Genomic DNA, 22506 nt, shown 5'->3' on the forward strand with positions numbered 1-22506 from the left:
GGCCTCACTCTGATTAGTATTCCCTGGCGTCTGAAGTTCTCTGTTAGTCTAGTGGTTTGGACTCAGCACTCCCACCACAGGAGCTTGGGCCTGACCTCCAGCCTGGGAACCAATATCCCACATGCCACATGGTACATTTAAAAAAAAAAGGAAAAACGGAGCAGTACAATAACAAAGAATAAAATAAAATTAGAAAGATAAAAAATATATTAGGAAAAATAAAAATAGAATTGAAACAACTGCAAGTTGTTGCAACAAGACAAAACCACAACAGAAAAAAGAAAGAAAAAGAAAGCAGAACAATAACAACTTACAAAGAATAAAATAAAATTAGAAAAATAAAAGATGTATTTAGAAAAAAATATATAAATGTATCAACAATAAGGTAAAACAGAACTCCAACCTAAAAGAAGACGAAAAATAAAAGGCCTTGGCTAGGGAAGGCAGAGTTTAGATGGGGGGTGGAAGTTATCCAGGGGTGGGGTTTAGGGTGGAATGGGGCCTAAGCAGGGTGACATTCAAGCATGGGGTGAGGCCTCTGCTTAGGACCTGCATGGAAGGGGAGAGGCAGCATGTCCAAAGGTGGGCCTCTGGAGTATGGAGTTCTGGAGTTTGGAGGTAAGGCCCTGGGTAAGGGTGTGTGGGTGGGGTTTAGGCCCAGCAAAGCTGGAAGGGGTCTCAGAGGGGTGTCTCTGAGTGTAGAGGTAGGGCCCTGGGTGGGGGTGTAGGGGCAATGCTTGGGATCTGTACAGTAGGATGGATGGTCCGAGGGCAGAGGATTAGGCCTGGGAGCCCAAGAGGCTCCCAGGTGCCTAAGTGGACAGGGAAAGTGCTGGCCACCTTCCCTTCCATTCCTCTGATCTTTATGATTTCTTTCCTCCTGCTAACTTTGGGTTTTTGTTTGTTTGTTTGTTTGTTGTGGTATGGGGGCCTGTCACTGTTGTGGCCTCTCCTGTTGCAGAGCACAGGCTCTGGATGCAGAGGCTCAGCGGCCATGGCTCACGGGCCCAGCTGCTCCACGACATGTGGGATCTACCCGGACTGGGACACGAACCCATGTCCCCTGCATCGGCAGGTGGACCCTCAACCACTGCGCCACCAGGGAAGCCCTGGGTTTTTCTTGTTGTCCTTCTTTCTGTAATTGCTTTAGGTGCAAGGTTAGGTTGTTTATTTGAGATGTTTCTTATTTCTTGAGGTAGGATTGTATTGCTATGAACTTCCCTCTTAGAACTGCTTTTGTTGCATCCCATAGGTTTTGGGTTATTGTGTTTTCAGTTCTCATTTGTTTCTAGGTATTTTTTGACTTCCTCTTTGATTTCTTCAGTGATCTCTTGATTATTTAGTAGTGTATTGTTTAGCCTCCATGTTTTTGTATTTTTTACAGATTTTTCCCTGTAATTAACATCTAGTCTCACAACATTGTGGCCAGAAAAGACAGTTGATATGATTTCAGTTTTCTTAAATTTACCGCCACTAGATTTGTGACCCAAGATATGATCTCCTGGAGCATGTTCCATGGCACTTGAGAAGAAAGTGTAATCTGCTGTTTTTGTATGGAATGTCCTACAAATATCAATTAAGTCCATCTTGTTTAATATATCATTTAAAGCTTGTGTTTTCTTATTTATTTTCGTTTTGGATGATCTGTCCATTGGTGAAAGTGGGGTGTTAAAGTCCCCTACTATGATTGTGTTACTGTCAATTTCCCCTTTTATGGCTGTTAGTATTTGCCTTATGTATTGAGGTGCTCCTATGTTGGGTGCATACATATTTACAAGTGTTATATCTTCTTCATGGATCGATCCCTTGATCATTATGTAGTGTCCTTCTTTGTCTCTTGTAATAGTTTTTATTTTAAAGTCTATTTTGTCTGATATGAGAATTGCTACTCCAGCTTTCTTCTGATTTCCATTTGCATGGAATATCTTTTTCCATCCCCTTACTTTCAGTCTGTATGTGTCCCTAGGTCTGAAGTGGGTCTCTTGTAGGCAGCATATATATGGGTCCTGTTTTTGTATCCATTCAGCCTGTGTCTTTTGGTTGGGGCATTTAATCCATTTACATTTAAGGTAGTTATCAATATGTATGTTCCCATTACCATTTTCTTAATTGTTTTGAGTTTGTTATTGTAGGTCTTTTCCTTCTCTTATGTTTCCTTTCTAGAGAAGTTCTTTTAGCCTTTGTCGCAAAGCTGGTTTGGTTGTGCTGAATTCTCTTAGCTTTTGCTTGTCTGTAAAGGTTTTAATTTCTCCATCAAATCTGAATGAGATCCTTGCTGGGTAGAGTAAACTTGGATGTAGGTTTTTCTCTTTCATCACTTTAAATATGTACTGCAACTCCCTTCTGGCTTGCAGTTTCTGCTTAAAGATGAGGTGTTAACCTTATGGGGATTCCCTTGTGTGTTATTTGTTGTTTTTCCCTTGCTGCTTTTAATATTTTTTCTTTGTATTTAATTTTTGATAGTTTGATTAATATGTGTCTTGGCATGTTTTTCCTTGAATTTATCCTGTATGGGACTTTCTGCTCTTTTTGGACTTGATTGACTATTTCCTTTCCCATATTAGGGAGGTTTCAACTATAATCTCTTCAAATATTTTCTCAGTCCCTTTCTTTTTCTTTTCTTTTTCTGAGTCCCCTATAATTTGAATGTCGGTGTGTTTAATATCGTTCCAGAGGTCTCTGAGACTGTCCTCAATTCTTTTCATTCTTTTTTCTTTATTTTGCTCTGCAGTAGTAATTTCTACTATTTTATCTTCCAGGTCACTTATTTGTTCTTCTTCCTCAGTTATTCCAACATTGATTCCTTCTAAAGAATTTTGATTTTCATTTATTGTGTTGCTCATCATTGTTTGTTTGCTCTTTAGTTCTTCTATGTCCTTGTTAAATGTTTCTTGTATTTTCTCCATTCTATTTCTAAGATTTTGTATCATCTTTACTATTATTAGTCTGAATTCTTTTTTCAGGTAGACTGCCTCTTTCCTCTTCATTTGTTTGGCCTGGTGGGTTTTTACCTTTCTCCTTCATCTGCTGTGTGTTTCTCTGTCTTTTAATTTTGCTTAACTTACTGTGTTTGAGGATCTCCTTTTCACAGGCTGCAGGTTCATAGTTCCCATTGTTTTTGCTCTCTGCCCCCAGTAGCTTCCTGGTGGAGACGACTGGTGCCTGTATCCTGTTGAATAAGCTTGGATCTTGTCTTTCTTTTGGGGTGGACCATGTCTGGTGGTGTGTTTTGGGTTGCTGTGACCTTATTTTGATTTTAGATAGCTTCTGTGCTAATGAGTGGAGTTCTGTTCCTGTCTTGCTAGTTCTTTGGCATAGGGTGTCCAGCACTGTAGCTTGCTGGTCATTGAGTGGAGCTGGGTCTTATCGTTGAGATGGAGATCTCTGGGAGAGGTTTCGCTATTTGATATTATTTGGAGCCGGCAGGTCTCTGGTGGACCAGTATTCTGAACTCAGCTCTTTCACCTCAGATGCACAGACCTGATTCCTGGCCAGAGCACCAAGACCCTGTCAGCCACATGGCTCAGAAGAAAAGGGAGAAAGAAAGAAAGAAAGAAAGAAAGAAAGAAAGAAAGAAAGAAAGAAAGAAAGAAAGAAAGAAAGAAAGAAAGAAAGAAAGAAAGAAAGAAAGAAAGAAAGAAAGGAAGGAAGGAAGGAAGGAAGGAAGGAAGGAAGGAAGGAAGGAAGAAGAAAGAGAGAGAGAGAGAGAGGAGAGAGAGAGAGAGAGAGAGGGAGGGAGGGAGGGAGGGAGGGAGGGAGGGAGGGAAGGAGGAAGGAAGGGAGGAAGGAAGGAAGAAATGAAATAAAATAAAGTTATTAAAATAAGAAATTTTAAAAAATTATTAAAAATAAAAAAGTCAAAAGTCAAAAAAAAGAAAACAGAAAAAAAAAGAAAGAAAGAAGAGAGCAACAACCCAAAAAACAAATCCACCAATAATAGCAAGCACTAAAACTTTACTAAAAAATAATAAATAAATAAACGTACAGACATAACCCTAGGACAAATGGTAAAAGCAAAGCTATACAGACAAAATCAGACAAAGAAGCATACAGATACACTCAAAACAAATAAAAGGAAAAAAAAATATCTGCACTGTGCCTTCTCCCAGGGAGGTTGTCCCTGGATCACGGGACCCTGGCAGTGGTGGGCTGCACGGGCTCCCAGCGGGAGGAAGTGTGGATAGTGACCTGTGCTTGCACACAGGCTTCTTGGTGGCTGCAGTAGCAGCCTTAGCATTTCATGCCCATCTCTGGTGTCTGCACTGATAGCCGTGGCTCACACCCGTCTTGAGCTCATTTAGGCCGTGCTGCGAATCCCCTCTCCTCATGCACCCTGAAACAATGGTGTCTTGCCTCTTAGGCAGGTCCAGACTTTTTTCCGGACTCCCTCCCGGCTAGCTGTGGTGCCCGAGCCTTAGCTCCCAGCCCCCACCCAGCCTGGTGGGTGAGCAGACAGGCCTCTTGGGCTGGTGAGTGCTGGTTGGCACCAATTCTCTGTGCAGAATCTCTCCACTTTTCCCTCTGCACTCCTATTGCTGCGCTCTCCTGTGTGTCTCCGAAGTTTCCCCCCAGCACCCCCTGTCTCCGCCAGTGAAGGATCTTCCTAGTATGTGGATACTTTTCCTCCTTCACAGCTCCCTCCACAAGGTGCAGGTCCCGTCCCTATTCTTTTGTCTCTGTTTTTTCTTTTTTCTTTTGCCCTACGCAGGGACATGGGGAATTTCTTGCCTTTTGGGAAGTCTGAGGTTTTCTGCCAGCATTCAGTAGGTGTTCTGTAGGAGTTGTTCCACATGTAGATGTATTTCTGATGTATATGTGGGGAGAAAGGTGAGCTCCACATCTTATTCCTCTGCCATCTTCAAGGTCTCTCTTAGTAGCTTTTTAATGAACAAAAAGCGTTCCAAGAACAAACACGTATGAAAAATGGTGTCTTTACTGCAAGATTTCTCAGAGCTTTTGATATGGTTATATGCATTGTGATATGGTAATGTGAATTGGGACTCTCCCAGAGGGAGAACTAATGTTAAACTTATTTGATCCAGAAAACTTTTTTAAGACAAACATCTGTTACAGTCACAGGGAATTATAGTGTTCCAAAAGAATACAGTTGCAAATTTTGGACTGCACTGTGAAATCAAATTCCTTACACCTTGACTAACTCATTTTGCCTTCTCTAGAAAATACTTTTCTCATCTCACTCATATATTTAAAAAAATTCTCGGGCTTCCCTGGTGGCGCAGTGGTTGAGAATCTGCCTGCTAATACAGAGGACATGGGTTCGAGCCCTGGTCTGGGAGGATCCCACATGCTGTGGAGTGGCTGGGCCCGTGAGCCACAACTACTGAGCCTGCACATCTGGAGCCTGTGCTCCGCAACAGGAGAGGCCGCAATAGTGAGAGGCCTGTGCACTGTGCTGAAGAGTGGCTCCTGCTTGCCACAACTAGAGGAAGCCCTCACATAGAAACGAAGACCCAACACAGCAAAAATAAATAATTAATTAATAAACTCCTACTCCCAATATCTTCTTTAAAAAAAAAAAATCAGAGGCAATTGTTTATTAAAAAAGAAAATTCTCTGTTAACTTTAAACCCTCAGGGTCAGCAAAATAAACCCATAGTGGTTTCAGTTTCTAGAGCCTTGGTTTTATACTTTATGCCTACTCAGATGAATGTAAAAAGGAATTTTGCAAACAGTAATACTCTAGACCAGGAGGAAATGACATGATTCCTTTTAAGCATCACATCGGGTCGTCTGAGAGCTACAGTCATCCAATAAAGTGATTGTGTAAGCCCTTGCAACACGAGATGGTAGGGCACGTAAACAGGGAAAATATATGAGTTCAGATGTTAGTTGAGATCCCATGAATGGACAGAATTCCTCACAGAGTGAGCTTTGATGCAAATGATCATCAGTTGCCCGTAGACCTTGTCTCTTGTAATGAGGGAAGGGGCATAGAAAGAGGAATTGGAATAAAGGTGGAGTCACCCATGGTGTGCCTAGTTTACCTGGGACAGCCCTCCTTAGCCCTGCTGTCCCAGCATAACTAATAAGATTGCTCTCTTTCACTCTCAGAAAGGTCTAGGTTTGACTGATTAATTGTACAGACACTTTAGATGATGGAGAAGACAAAAGCCAGTAGAGGAGCTGTGTGTCTTAAATATGAAGGAGATAGGCATTACTTAAAGGGAAAAGAGTAATAAAAGTTGTTAAGGGCAATGTTAAGTCAGTGATGATGAGACTGACCCAAGATTTTAATGTAGAACAGTTTCAGTAAGAAAGTGAGGTCAACCTGTTTAGTTTTGATCATATTGACTCTTCAGGGCATTTTGCCAAATGTATTGTTATTTAATGATCAGGCTTCTTACAGTGTTGATATCAGATTTCTGATGCATTGTTTAGAAGATTTTTAAGAAATATGAAAAAAGTCATAATCATTGTTAAGCATAGATTTTTACAATCAAATTGCTTCAAGTATTAGTTAAAAAATAAAAATATGTATATAGAATTGTATATCCCTATATCTCCCATAATGCTTCACATTGTTTACACGCAGTAAGCACTTAATATATGTATGCTTGATATGTTGATGCATACTCTGATTATTGGCCAATGCAAAAAAGGCCTAAATATAATTATAAAATAGCTAAAACACCTTCTTAGAAGTTTTAATCATGTGTATACAATTTCATGTCTTCTATACAGACACAAATTAATTATGCCATTTCACCATAAGGGACAAAGTCGTTTAGCTGCTGTAATTTTTTCATGTTAGTTCGCCACTTTTGTCAGTAACCCACTTTGTTGAAGAATATTCTAATTATTCTTAGGGATTATGAAGGAAGTAGATGATACTGGCTCTGCATTAAAGAGCTTAAAGAAGGGCTTCCCTGGTGGCGCAGTGGTTGAGAGTCCGCCTGCCGATGCAGGGGACACGGGTTCATGCCCCGGTCCGGGAAGATCCCACATGCCGGGGAGCGGCTGGACCCGTGAGCCATGGCTGCTGAGCCTGCGCGTCCGGAGCCTGTGCTCCGCAATGGGAGAGGCCACAACAGTGAGAGGCCTGCGTAACGCAAAAAAAAAAAAGAGCTTAAAGAATAAATTTATTTAAGGATATATTGCCTATCCTTTGATGAATCATTTGCTATGCATTACATGAAATTTTAATAGGTAGTAAGATCATTCAGGTACCATACAGGCAGCTAGAGAGATACAGAGTCAGAAAAATCCAGCCTCCCATCCCTTTATTTATAGCCAAGTTCATTCACTGAGCAAAACTCTGACTTGGTTGGAAAAGAAGTTAAGGATGTGGTTTCTTCTTTCATAGCTCAGTGTAGGTAGGGAAGTGATAAATTAGTTTATGGAAGAAATACAAAGTACTGAGTCTGGCAGATAGAGACTTTTCCCCATTGTATAGATCCCATAGGTTCTCTCAGAGTGCCTTTACCTTAAAGGCTATGTGTATACATTAAACATTTTTATGGAGAAAAATAAAATCACAGCATTTTAGTATTTTAGGAAATTTTTCCAGGTGGCCATGTGCCGACTGTATTGTAACAGAGACTGAAGATAGAACAGCTAGGAAAGTTTTGTGGTAACCTATCAATAGGATGAAAAGACCAGATTCTGGGACCTTTAATAGGAAGGAGACTATGAGTTTGAGCTATTCTGAAGGCAGAATGAAAAGCTCTTTGGTAAGTGATTTTATAAATGGGTCATATAGAGATTGGAGCCAACAATGGAGCTGAGAAGATCAGTGGTGCTCTTGACCAAAATGTCTGCCAGACAAAACTATTCAGAGTTTTACCTTTGAAAAGCTGTAACTTTGTTTTCATTTCCACTATGTAAAGGGTTTATAGGTTATATGCATTGAGGAAATGCTCACAGAATGAAATTACAATATCTCATCTCCTTTTCTAGCTCCAAAATGAAACCTGTATTCCACAATCCCAAATCCTCTTTATCTGTTTTGGAAACTTGATGTTTAGTGCAGTTTCCAAATTAGAAGGAAGCAGGAGAATAGCGACAAGCACACAGATCCCTAGACCTGGGCAATTTACTCTGCCCAGTGCTTTAAAGAAGGTGTTCAAAGACTGCTGATAAAAGACATTTATTTGTTCCTGAGTTCAGTGGGCTGACCATAATATTTGAGAAAAATGGAAGGAGGGGCCTATGAAGGTTGTTACATCATTAAACATTGATGACAGAGCACCTAAACTAGATTTTGATCGAGTGCTAACGGATGCAGCACTGACTTAAGAATATACAATTTGATACAATTGAATATACAATTTAATCTCCCCATCATCATCATCAGGATGATGGGGAGCTTATAGATGTAAGCATATATGTAATTTGAGGATGATTATGGGCAGATTATAAATGTTAGATTTGTATTACTCATGTTCCCTGGGTCTTTTGCCTTCTAAGATTCACAAATTAGAAATTCCATTACTAAGTATGTATCCAATTTTCTTAAATTTTTATTTCTCTCAAAATAAACATTAATTCCTGAGTAATGTTGATGTGTATCATAGTGTTTAATAGTGTATCACAGTGAATAAGCATAAGCAGAGTAAACTAAAAATTTCCTTTTTATGTTACAGAGATATTACTCAATAAATTTTCTTTTCTACTGCATTAAATGCTATTTGAGTAATGTTGCAACCATAGCAGATTTAAGGGCTTTTGCCTGTATTCAACCATATCCTAGTTTAGTGATGGGCCCAGAATATCTCTTGGTACTTATCATTTAAGGGGTGCATGCTGTTTCTACTTGGTCTATATTCTAGTCCTTGGGGGTGCCTAATTATTTGAGATCTGATGTTTACACTTAAGAACTTTTGGTCAGATCTATGATTAGTAAGCAATTAATATTGGCTACAGAAGTCTGCTGTGGGGTAGAATAATTATTAGTTGCAACATCAATCTTAAAGCTGATAAGGGTGTTAGGTTGTGTAGTTGTTGAGACTGAAGCTCTGATCTGATTCTGGGCAGATTAATTTCCTGAATGTGTTCCTTATATTTTACAATGAAGATAAAATAGTAACTTAGGGTGATTGTGTGAATTTGGTGAGATAATGTACATAAAGCTCATAACAAGTACTAAGTAAAGGTTTGCTATCACCATTAGCATCTCAGATTTCTTGATGATCTTTTATGTATATGTCCCCTGGGAATTAATCTAATTGCTCTCTAAAAAGATTTATGGCTTCTACCATTTTAAGAAATACAAGTAACTTACTCTTTTTGCAAATTTTGGCACTTCTTTATGCTTATTACAAATATTAAGTAATGCTGAAGTTTAAAGAACATCAAAATCACCCCAAATCCTATTGCCTAAATATAAGAACTGTTAACATTTTATAAACATCCTTCTAGTCACTTTTCTATGTATACCCATAAATCAACCCTCCATACACATATCCACAGGTATAATATTACAAATAATGAAATTAAGAAAACTTTTTATAATAAAAATATGCTTTTACTTTTTTCAGATATATTCCCAGAAATCCCCATCATAATGACTTCCTAATTTTCAGTTGTATTGTTGTGCCATCATTTGTATCACCTAATATTTATTTTTGAACATTTTACTTTTTTCACATATTATAAACAACACTTCAGTGATCATTTTTGTGTGCTCATTTTATAATGTCATAGTATAACTTCCAAGAAATTGAATAATTTGTCTAAACTATATCCATTTAAACTTCTAACCCATACTTAGTATAGAGATATTTTCTTGATTAATTTCTGATGATACCTTTATCCACAATATTATACTATGACTTAGAATATATTTATTTTTCATAAACTACTAAGTTCCAGTAACCTATGTCCTCAGGTTCTAATTTCTTGGTATTAGAATATTAGCAGATAATTTTCACTGTAGCAATAACTTTTGTGATTTATACCTCTTAATAGCTGTTTTGTTTTTTGCCTTCCATCTCTTCAGACTGGCAAATCAGAATACTTTAATGATATTCTCAGTCAGATTTGACCTGGGATGGTTCTTATGTTCTTGCTGTTTGCTTTGCTATATAAGGAGAACCTTAAAAGTTAATTCAACTTATATTTTTCATTTGTTCAGAAGTTATGTGTTTGGAACTATGTTGTCAATAGACAGATACAAAGGAGTTTAAAAGGTAATTGCTTTCAAGAACTTCACTATATTTACAGCATGATATGTTAACACATATAGGGGAATGTAAAAATATAAACCAAGGCATATAATTACTCTTTTAAAGAATGAAGTATTGATAGGTTCTGTAGAAAAATAGGAGAAATTCCTTTACCTAGGATAATCAGAGGTTTTATAAAGGAAATAATAAGCCCCAAAGAGTGCCTGGGATTTAGGAAGGATGAAGGAAAAGGGAGAGGGCTTTGTATCAGTTATCTGTTGCTGTGTAAGAAATGACTCCAAGATGGAGTGACTTCATACCACAGTGATTCATTATTTTTCATGACTCTATTGGTTGACTGGACAATTAGTACTTCAGTTCATTTCCCTCAGGTAGCTACATATAGTTGGTACCTTGGCTAGGGACAAGGTTCAGCTGGGACCACTGGATAACTATACCTCTCCATCCTTGCTATCTTGCTGTCAGTACATTCCAGGCTTCCTCATGAATGATGGGCTCAAGACAGCATTCAAAGAAAGCAAAAGCAAAACAAGTGAGTCCCTTAATGTCTCTGGAAATTGCATAATATCATCTCTGCCTTATTCTACTGGAAGTCATAAATCCAGCACAGATTAAAGGAAGTAGATTCCACCTTTTGGTGGGAGGAGCAGTAAAGTTTCATTGCAAAGAGATGTGCATACCAAGATAGGAAAAATATATGGTCATATTTTGAGATCCACCACAAAGGAACTGAAAGAACAAAGATTTGGAAGCAAGAATAAATTATTCGGAGGTTCAGCAAGAAGACAGGTATGACACTATTTTTCAGAATACCTGAGAAGCTCTTGGCTATTCCACAGATACTGTTCTTAGGGACCTCAACAGTTTATTTAGGTTGTTGGCAGTGCCACTTTACTCTTCGGGGCTTGGATCAATAATACTTGTGTTTTGGTAAAGAGATATTTTAATACTATTTCAAGTTTTGTATTTAGTGTTCCCATATTAGTATAATAGTAATACCCCCTTTATAGATATATAGAAAGAGTAAGTGATCTAATGTTATCCTCTGTTTATTGCTTCTTTTCATATTCTGGTGCTAAAGATTAGAGAAGTGGCTTGCAAGTATCATTAATGAAAAGCATTAATGAAAATTACTGGAAAACATTGAAAATGTCTATCTAGTACAAAATAAACAGAGAATAGCTGTAAGTAAAAGAAATTCCATTTTTCAACACAGTGAATCCATTCTGTACTTACTATATTTTCTCTTTTTCTTTTCCTTTCTTCTTTTCTATAACTGATAAAAGTAGACTTACAACTAGGTAGAGTGATCTGTTGTTTGCATTTTATAATTGGAAGGGCAAAAGAAAATTTCTGAATCAAATCATTGAACCACTGCAGTATCTGAATCTCACCATTGTTGTTTCCTTGTGTTTTAAAGTTTTTTTAATAAAAAAGATATACTATAAGAATATATATAAATACCCTGAAAAATACAACTAATAAATGAATTCAGTTAAGTTGCAAGATACAGGATTAATATGCAGAAATCTGTTGCTTTTCTATCCACCAATAAAGAACTATCAGAAAGAGAATGTTATCCCCTTTAGGATTATATCAAAAAGAATAAAATACCTAGGAATAAACTTAACCAAGATGGTGAAGGACCTATACTCTGAAAACAAAGAACATTGATGAAGGAAATTGAAGATGATCAAATAAATGGAAAGATATCCCGTGCTCTTGGATTGGAAGAATTAATACTGTTGAAATGGCCATACTACTCAAAGCAATCTATGGATTTAATGTAATCCATATTAAAATACCCATGATATTTTTCACAGAACTAGAACAAAGCATCCTAAAATCAATACGGAGCCACAAAAGATCCTGAATTGCCAAAGTAATATTGAGAAACAGCAACAAAGCTATAAGTATCACCCTCCCTGACTTCAGTCTCTATTACAAAACTATAGTAATCAAAACACTATGGTTCTGCCACAAAAACAGACACATAGTTCAATGGAATGGAAATTAACCCATACAACTATGGTAAATTAATCGTTGACAAAGGAGGCAAGAATATACAATGGAGAAAAGACAGTCTCTTCAGCAAGTGGCTCTAGGAAGACTGGACAGCTACATGTTAAAGAATGAGATTAGAACATTTCCTCACGCTATATACAAAAATAAACTCAAAAATGGACTAAAGGGGCTTCCCTGGTGGCGCAGTGGTTGAGAGTCCGCCTGCCGATGCAGGGGACACGGGTTCGTGCCCCGGTCCAGGAAGATCCCACATGCCGTGGAGCAGCTAGGCCCGTGAGCCATGGCCAAGGAGCCTGCATGTCCGGAGCCTGTGCTCTGCAACGGGAGAGGCCACAACAGTGAGGGGCCCGCATACCACAAAAAAAAAAAATGGACTAAAGACCTAAATGTAGGACTCGAAACTATGAAACTCCTAGAAGAAAATAGGCAGAACACTCTTGGATATAATATTTTTTTGGATCTATCTCCTAAGGCAAAGGGAACAAAAGCAAAGTAAACAAATGAGACCTAATTAAAATTAAAAGCTTTTACACAGCAAAAGAAACCATCGACAAAATAAAAGACAACCCACTGAATTGGAGAAAATATTTGCAAATGATATGACTGGCAAGGGGTTAATATCCAAAAATACATAAACAGCTCATACAACTCAATATCAAAAAAACCAAACAAGTCAATCAAAAATTGGTAAAAGACCTGAACAGACATTTTTCCAAAGAAAACATACAGATGGCTAACAGGCACATGAAAACATGTGCATCACTAATTATTAGAGAAATGCAAATCAAAACCAAAATGAGATATCACCTTCCATCAGTCAGAATGGCCATCATAAGAAAGTCTCCAAATAACAAATGTTGGCGAGGTTGTAGAGAAAAGGGAACCCTTGTACACTTGTGGGAAAGTAAATTGGTATACCCACTCTCAAAAACAGTGTGGAGGTTTCCCAAAAAGTGAAAAATAAAACTACCACATGATCCAGCAATCCCACTCCTGAGTACCTGGAAAAAAACAATAATGCTAATTTGAAAAGATACATGCACCCCAATATTCATAGCAGCATTATTTTACAATTGCCATGGTATGGAAGCAACCCAAGTGTCCATCAACAGATAAATGAAGAATACATGGTGTATAAATACAACAGAATATTATTCAGCCATAAAAAAGAATGAAATTCTGCCAATTTAAGCAACATTGATGGACCTAGAGAATATTATGCTTAGTAAAATATGTCAGACAGAAAAAGACAAGTACTATTTGGTATCACTTGTATGTGGAATCTAAAAAAATAAAAGGAATGTATAGAGCAAAATAGAAACAGACTTACAGATATACAAAACAAACCAGTGGTTACCACTGGGGAGTGGGTAGGGGAGAGGGACACGTTAGGGTTACAGGAATATGAGATACAAACTACTATGTATAAAATAGATAAGTATTGTACAGCACAGGTAATTATAGCCATTATTTTGTAATAACTTTTAATGGAGTATAATCTATAAAAATACTAAATCACTATGCTGTACACCTGAAACAAATATAGTATTGTAAATCAACTACACTTCAATAAAAAATAATAGTCATTGCCATATAATTATTGAAACTATTTTGATGTAGTCAGTTTTTATGATAATCATGGGATTAGCTGTAAACTGTTGAAATGTGTCCAATACTATGCTATAATTTTGATAAATTTAAAAAATGGTCCCTTCTGTGTATCAACTTTTCTTACTAGTTGAGAGTTAATTCAAGTAATGATTCAATCAAGTCACTGTATTATGTGGAATTCCTCCTTCAAAATTCCAACGTCCCTAAGAAGGATATTGTATTAAATAGTTTTCAGTATTTAACACTTAATATAAAGCAATTAATGAGATTAATTTCTAACAAAATAGTTGGCATGGTTCAGGTACTAGATGAAATGGGGCATGGATTAAGTGAAGACTGGGAAAGAGAAGATATCTGTTTCATAAGTGGATGCCTAGAGGCAGCTTACATATATGGGTAATTGCAAAAGAGCATCCAGGGAAACCAGGAGCCATTATGAGACAGCTGGAAGGAGAATAAAACTTCGAAATTGGAGATCTGATGATCAGCTTCTTCACTTTGTTCTAAGGCCAACTGGAGTGATTTCAAATGTTTTAGCAGGCTGTGTGATACATATAAAATCATACATTGGTGGAATATTCTCCATCCATGTCTTAAAAATCATTATTAAAGGTGGACTTTAGTGAATAGAAATAGAAATGGAAATGATGGATAAACCACCTATGTGGATTTAATGGTTACCAGAAATGAATTCTCATATCAATATTTTAAATTGCTTAGTCTAAGGCCAATTATTACTTGCCAATATTTATAAAAGAAAGATAATTAGGAAAAGTAAATATTGGATGTCAACTTGAACAGGCACAAAAAGTCTAAAAAATATAAATCATTAATAAGAAGATGAATGGCTGCAGCTTGACCTAAGGAGCAAACAAAATGAAGTGACTGGAAAACACAGTTTATTCAGAGAACTGTATATCATCATCTGATCTGTTATCCTGAGCAACTCATAAGAGTGGAGGCAGAGTTACAATTAATTAGCTAAACATAGCTTTTGTTTGACTCGGCAAATTGTTTAACCTTGAGAAATAAACTATATTTAGTTTATATACTTGGAATGGCTGTAAGTTTATTTGTGAATTTTTGTAAACTATGCAAAGGAAATGATCATTAGCCTCCTTCCAAAGCATGTGAGTTGGGAGAATTAAAGAATAATGCCATTTGCAGCAACATGGATGGACCTAGAGGTTTTCATACTGAGTGAAATAAGTCAGACAGAGAAAGACAAATATCATATGATATTGCTTATATGTGGAATCTAAAAAAAAGTGTACAAATTACCTTATCTACAAAACAGAAATAGAGTTACAGATGTAGAAAACAAACTTATGGTTACCGGGGGTAATGGGAGGGAGGGATAAATTGGGAGATTGTGATTGACATATACACACTACTATAAGGACCTACTGTATAGCACAGGAACTCTACTCAATACTCTGTAATGGCTTATATGGGAAAAGAATCTTAAAAAGAGTGGATATAATTATATGTATAACTGATTCACTTTTCTGTACACCTGAAACTAACACAACTTTGTAAATCAACTATACTCCAATAAAATTAAAAATAAATAAATAAATAAAATTAAGGGCCCTGATAAAAAATAAAGATTAATACCTTTCATTAGGAAATAGTGAATACTATTTGAGAGCAGGGATCATGTTGAATCCTTAGTGACTATTGTAGTGGCTGCATGTAATAAGTGTTCAATAAATATGTACTGAATTAAATGATAATGAATGAATAGTGAAATCTGTGATTGGCTATATGGCATTATTCAATCTTTTAATTTGTCTCTTTTTGAGAACATTAAACATTCATTCATGACTTTAATGTATATATTATAAAAATAATAGGTGTTTTTAAGTACTAAAATGTATTAAATGTTAAAAAAACATTTTCTAAAATATGCTTTTAGGCTCTGATGTGCATCGCAAGGAGCTCACTACCCTCCTCTCCCAGGTTTTCTAATCAGTTGAGAATCAATCTGTTTTATTAGGCTATTAATAAAACTACTTATTAGAATATTAAAGTTGCATAACTAATCAAAATTAGTGGCTTATATCTAGAACAGCCATTTATTTCACTCATTAATCTGTAACTTATGCAGGTCTAGGAAGGCATGACTTTCTGGTCCATGTGTTATGAGCTGGGATGGCTTGAATTGGTCTGAAAAATTCACTTCTTAGTTGGCTCAGCCACATACTTGGCTGGTAAGCTGATGTTGTCAAGCTGTGTGCTGCACATACAATCATAGATTGATAGAACATTTTCCTTCCTATCTTAACTATCCTTATTAAATATGAATATAAATAGAAAGGGAAGTGATGGTTGAACCACCTGCACAGCCTGTTACCAGAAATGTCTTCTTATATCAGTATTTTAAATTGTTCAGCCTAAGACCAGTGCTTAGCTGGGAGCTCAGCCAAGACTATTGACCAGGGGCCATAATTCTTCTCCATGTGGAACTTTCTAGAAGAATGGGCTTCCTTACAACACGGAAGCTAGATTCTAAGAGCAGGTGTTCTAACAGGAATTGGAAGTTTCTAGTTTCTTAAGGCTTGGGCCCAGATATTGGCATATGATTATAGTTACCGTAGTCTATTAGTAAAATAGTTATAGAGTATGCCTAGATTCAAGGGAAAGGAATACAGACCCTGCCTGTCAATGGAAGGGGTGTCAGAAAATTTGTAGCCATCTTTAAGCTAACATAATTATCTTTAAAATAATCCCCTTGTGGTGAATAAGAAAAATATAAGACTTTTTAGATAAGACATTTACTAGTGTATATGCCAGAATTACCAATTCATTAAATGTGATAAGCTTATAAAATTAGCTTGTCTTAAGTTGTCTTAAGCTTAAAAGGCTACAGGAGAGCATATAAAAGGCTTATCAAATTTTAACAGATTATTCTAATTATTCCTAGTAAAGTAGGCAAATTACGTCTATGACATCCCATTCAAAGGGTAAAATTCTATAATAGTACTCTGCAAAACTTGCCAGGCCAAGCATGAGCATTCATGTTTGATGAATGACAATAGGCCTTCTTAATTTATTTATTATCTTAACATGGCCAAGGTATGTGTCACCTTAGCTTCTAAATATTTTATTCTCTCATTTGCATTAATAGTGTGTATTCCTTCTATGTTGTTGTATCACCAGTAGTGAAGTTTGACTTGAAAAAAAGGATGTTTCTGAAAAAATGTTTCCTAGGCTTTTAGTGTGTGAACTTACAGGAAAAAATATCTGAATACCTATTATGTTCCAGGAACTGGTCTGTACTCTGGAAATACAGCAGTGAGCAAAAAGGACAAGGTCCAGACCTGTACTTACAGATTTTACATTTCTAATAGGGAAGGTAGATATCAACAAGCAAATAAATAAATGTGAAATGTAAATTAAAGTAATGATAAATAAGATTAAGAGCACAGGTATAGTAAGGGGGTAGAGAGTTGTATTGAAGGAACAGGATATTCTTTCTGCTGAGTGAAAAATTAATTGTTTGGGAGCTATTTCCATGATGATGATGATGTTGATGACAACGACGATGATACATACATAACATTTCATGTATATTTACTCCCTACTGGACTTTTAAAAAACTGATTTATATGTTATATCATTTAGCACAACTCCTTTGTAAAGATTCTAAAGTAACTGTAAAGTTGTAATAAGAGAGGAAATAATAGAATCCTATAGAGATTTAGTAACTGGCCCAAAGACAGATAGCTAGTAAGTGGAAAAGCATATACTCTTAAAGGATGCAAGAATGCTGGTAGAGGTAGTGGGAAGGGATTGTACTGAGGCTCTAGTTTGAAGGCAGAGCCAATAGGAATTGTTGATAGAGTAGATGTAGGAGATGAATCAAAGAATGAGTTGAAGAATGACGCTTTAGTTTTGGTCTGAGCAACTAGGTGTGGCTTTACAATTTAATGAGATGAAAAGTGCATTTGGTTGTTGAAGAGAAGGTGGTGTAAAATAAGTTCTCTTTTGGACTTGTTAGATTTGAATGGCGATGAGACATCCAAGAAGGCTTGTGTGTCTGTACTTCAGGGGATAGGTATTACTTTGGGAGTTAGCAGCATAGAGCTAGTTTCTACTAAGATCAATTTCTTTCATTATCGTGTGTCATGTGCCGGGGTCACTCTTCATTGAAGATGTACCCATTTATCCTGGGAACACAGACTGTGGTGGGAAGCAGTATTTTTGCTTACTATGGAATATCATACTTGCTGTCACTATATTTTATGAAATGTGTACTAGTCCTAAATGTGGAAAATATTTTTAAGGAAGAAGTGGTTTCTCTTTTTAAAAATCTACATAAATTACATGGATCTGTACATGTGATAAAATTTTATAAAGCTGTACACCAAATAAAATGACTGCATGTAAAAAAATGCTGAAATATAATGTCTATAGTCTGGTTAATTGTATTGTGTCATTGTCAATTGCCTGGTTTTGATAAATTACTATAGTTCTGTAAGATGTCATAATTGAGAGAGCTACATGTGGGCACATGTGGGTATATGAACTTTCTGCATAATTTTTTTTAACATTTCAAGCTAAAAAATTATATATATATAATTATGTATATGCTATATATGTATATATAATAATGTGTATGTTACATATATGTATATATACTTATATACATATAATTATATATATAATTGAATGTCTTACCTTAATTTGTGACCTTGATTAGTCCTACCCAGTGCAGGACACCACACTCACATGAAAGTTGGAGGCAGAAAATATCCTTGTAATATACCAAACTTTATGGGATGTTGATTGTATTCTTCATTTATGAATGCTGAAAACGTTAAATACATTGGCAGTTTTATTCATATTTTAGTACTTAAGCTTTTCATATGACTAGAATGTGTGCATATTTAATGTACCCCCAAAGATGAAGTGTGTAATTTGTTAAACTAAAAGGCAGTAGTAAGACACTTTGGCAAATATAGCATATTACAGGCATCTTAGGGAGCCAAATGAGTTGAACATGTCAAAATAATAGTTCTGTGATATTTACTGACAACTTAAAATAGCTGGGGACTATGTATTCAAAAACATGATTGTAGCATTATTTCATTAACCTCTAAAAACTTCATTATTTTAAAAACATAAATCCTCTTTATGTCTCTTTTCAGGCAATGCAAAATTCTATTTGTTGCATGTTTCTTTTACCATTAGTTTGTTTTTTTTTTTTTTTTTTTTTGCGGTATGCGGGCCTCTCACTGTTGTGGCCTCTCCCGTTGCGGAGCACAGGCTCCGGACGCACAGGCCCAGCGGCCATGGCTCACGGGCTCAGTCGCTCCGCGGCATGTGGGATCTTCCCGGACCAGGGCACGAACCCGTGTCTCCTGCATCGGCAGGCGGATTCTCAACCACTGCGCCACCAGGGAAGCCCTGTGTTCGTCTTTCTTAATGCCAACAATGATGGAATAGAATGTTAAGTCTGTGATTACCTCTACTTTTTTGTTGTTTTTAAATATAAACAAAGATTTAAAGACCCAGATGGGAAGTGTCAGCACTATATTCTTCCTACTCAGTTCTAACAAAATATCATCTATCTTAAAAATTGTTCTTCACAGGCACCAAAATCCCTAAATAACAGTCAAAAAAAACCCCAAACAAACAAAAAGAACTGAGTAAATGCTTGTAAAATCATAGCTTCCTATTGTGAAATTATAATTTGTTGTACTCAAAGAGCAACTGTTATTTTAAAAACAAATGATTTTCTGAAAATAGATTGAAGATCTTAATTTGCTTCACTGGCTTGTTGTTATACTAATTCCATCAAGTGGGATTTGGTTGATCAAACTGTGAAATAAAACAGTCCATACTTTTTGTTTAGATGAGTAATTTTTCAAATGCTTAGAGGAACAAGAATGGAAGTGATCACTGTCTGATATTCCACTTATTTGTGAAGTGCTTATGGAATGAATGTGGTTACTAAACATTGTGTTTACTGAATATTAAGGGGAATAAAATATTGCCTTCTTTTCAAAAGAGCTTACTGTTAAACAAAGGAGTAAAATCAAAGGGACAAGATAGGCTGGGAGTGGTGTGTGATTGAGGGTGTGTTGATCTGGGGCTGAACTGAATTGCTTTTAAAAGCTTTTTCAAGATCAGGTCAACGTTAGTAACCTGACCAGATCTGGAGAGAGAAGAGTTGGTAAATTATGGGTTGAGGGAGGGAGTAGCAGTCAGGGGCTTTAAAAAACCCTATTCCTTTCCTAGCCACTGTAGATGAATAATAATTGTTTGTAAATTGACTTTATTCTTAATTAAAACAATGAAATAAAAAAGCCTTATGATACTGGGTTACTGACATAAATTTAATAACTAGAATTTTCAGGCACTCCCAAAGTTTCATTTTAACTGTTAATTCCAACCCTGTTTCTCTCTAGAATCTTCTAGAAATGGAACACTTGGATTTGTCTTCCCTCCCTATATTTCTGATGTTCTGTCAAAAATATTGATAAGCAGGGAAGTAATCCAAAAGCTGGACGAAGCAAGCAGTAAGAAAGAGCATATATTTTTAAACTGGATCATCAATCTCTCGAAAATTTAAATTGATTAGGCTTCATTCAGGAGGACATGGCTGGAGGATAACTTTAGTCATAAGGCTAAGAATGTCTTAGGCAAATCATAACCTTGGATCATCTAATTCTTCACGAAATCTATCAACCACTCTCATGTTTTGCCACAGTGACTAGAGTAGTGCTCACTCAAAAAATCATGTTTATCATACTAAAGATAACACTTATTGAGTGAACATCAAATTCTGGGCACTCTTCTCAAGGATTACCATGCATATGCCGAAAAGTTTATAAAGGCATCTCTGTCAAGTGATTCATTGATGTCACCAATATTCACATCATTTTTTTTTTTTCACTTGGGATAGTTGATTTATTTTCATCATTTCTTCTCTTTCAGCTCTTCTTTATGCAACTATTTTTGGAAATGTTACCACAATTTTCCAGCAAATGTATGCCAACACCAACCGGTACCACGAGATGCTGAATAATGTACGGGACTTTCTGAAACTCTATCAGGTTCCCAAAGGCCTTAGTGAACGAGTCATGGATTATATTGTTTCAACATGGTCTATGTCAAAAGGCATTGACACAGAAAAGGTATGGGTTATTATTATTATTATTGTTATTTATTTTCTATTTCAATAGGATCTTCAGATGCCCATAGCTTTCCCACTCACATATTACTTGTATAATTGCCTTATAAATGTTACTCTGTATTTCATAAGTGACATATCAGTCAATCATATTATTTAGTGCTTGGAAGGTGGAAAATGTTCAACCATTAACCATCAATTAGTACTAGTCATCAAACTCAATTTAGGAATTGTGGTTCCTGAAAACAGCTAATTATTTCATTTCCTCAAAACATTCTCATTACCACTCAGAGTAATTTGTCACATTCCTCTAAAATGCTAACTGTGCTGCCATTTCTTTTGCTAGATTTTATTCTTGATTTCTCTTTTGACATTTTGCCCATTTAAAATTCAGAAAGAAACTTCCTTGCTTATAACTAAAAGATTATATGTCTTCTATTCTACCCTCTACTTAAATTTCTCTTCTCTCTGTCATATGTTCTATAATGTAACTTATAGTTCTTTGTTTTCCCTTTTTCCCTACACAAATCTATGAAATGGATATGACCCTTGCAATCCACCTGTCATATCTAATTTCTTGCTTGTCTTTTCATGGAACCTCTTTAAATTTTTTCCCATCTAACTCATATTAGGGGCAAAGAAGAAACCAAAGTCGTCCTCATGATAAACAAAATCAAATAAATTCTCACTTCCTACACCCAGCTGATTCACATCCAATATAGGGAATGACAAGTAGGGCTTGCACATAAGACTTTTAGAGAAAACTAATCTTAAGCTATTTATCAGCGAAGGCTTTATTTTTAGGTACTGATTTTTAACATATGATAATCAGCTAGCACATAACTTTCCTTGCCATTTCCCACAAATTTTATTTTTTTTTAATCATATGAGGTTGATTTGTAGTTTTTCTTTCAGACCTGCTCAACAAGCACCTTTAAGTGTCAAAGTGAAAGAGCCAATGAAAAAAGTAGATGTTTAGTTAGGGGAATTTCTTGAAACAAGTAGGAAGTTGTAAGCCAGAGCAGGTGTTAGGAGCAGAGGATTGAGGGGAGATGAAGGGAATGGACTTGAGGGTAAGAGCTGAGGGAGGGAAGCCTTCAGAGAGAGTGCAAGTGAGATACTGGAGGCTAGCTATGTGGAAGAGTTATGAAAGAGGGTGAGATTTGCTCTTCTTTTGACATTTTACAAAATGCAGTTAAATGGCCCCTTAAAGTGGAATGTGTGACCACAGAGGGGAAAAGGACAAACTGCATACCTGTGGAATTTGATTAATGTGTACCTGAACTGATATAAGGTTAGTAGGGAGCGAATCTAAAGAAGGAACAGGATCTTCCTGAGGGGTGCATGTGAGAGTCAGTGTTTAAATCGCTAGAAGCAGGATATTCTCTGAGATCCACATTCAATGAAACTGAGCTCAGGACGCAACCATTTACCTTCTCAATCACTATCTCAGTCAGAAGCGTTTCTTTCCAGAAAATTCAGTGGGGTCTCATCGTAGTTGACAGATAACACCAGTAAACTGATGGAATAATAGCCCTTTACAATAGAAAAGGACCTGACCCAGAGCCTATGCCACAGATCTGG

General features: G+C 36.5%; 1 protein-coding gene across 4 annotated transcripts in view; it reads left to right on the plus strand.

The window, feature by feature from the left end:
- The window catches only part of KCNH5 (potassium voltage-gated channel subfamily H member 5), a 325149-nt gene that overhangs the window by 209445 nt on the left and 93198 nt on the right, over positions 1–22506 (plus strand). For all 4 annotated transcript variants that reach the window (XM_067028368.1, XM_067028369.1, XM_059059059.2 and 1 more), the window contains exon 8: positions 20727–20926. In XM_067028368.1, coding sequence (XP_066884469.1) covers positions 20727–20926 — 200 coding nt within the window. The remainder of the gene's footprint in view (positions 1–20726; positions 20927–22506) is intronic.

The sequence above is a fragment of the Kogia breviceps genome, chromosome 3 (assembly GCF_026419965.1).
Source record: "Kogia breviceps isolate mKogBre1 chromosome 3, mKogBre1 haplotype 1, whole genome shotgun sequence".
In the NCBI taxonomy this organism is placed as follows: Eukaryota; Metazoa; Chordata; class Mammalia; order Artiodactyla; family Physeteridae; genus Kogia; species Kogia breviceps.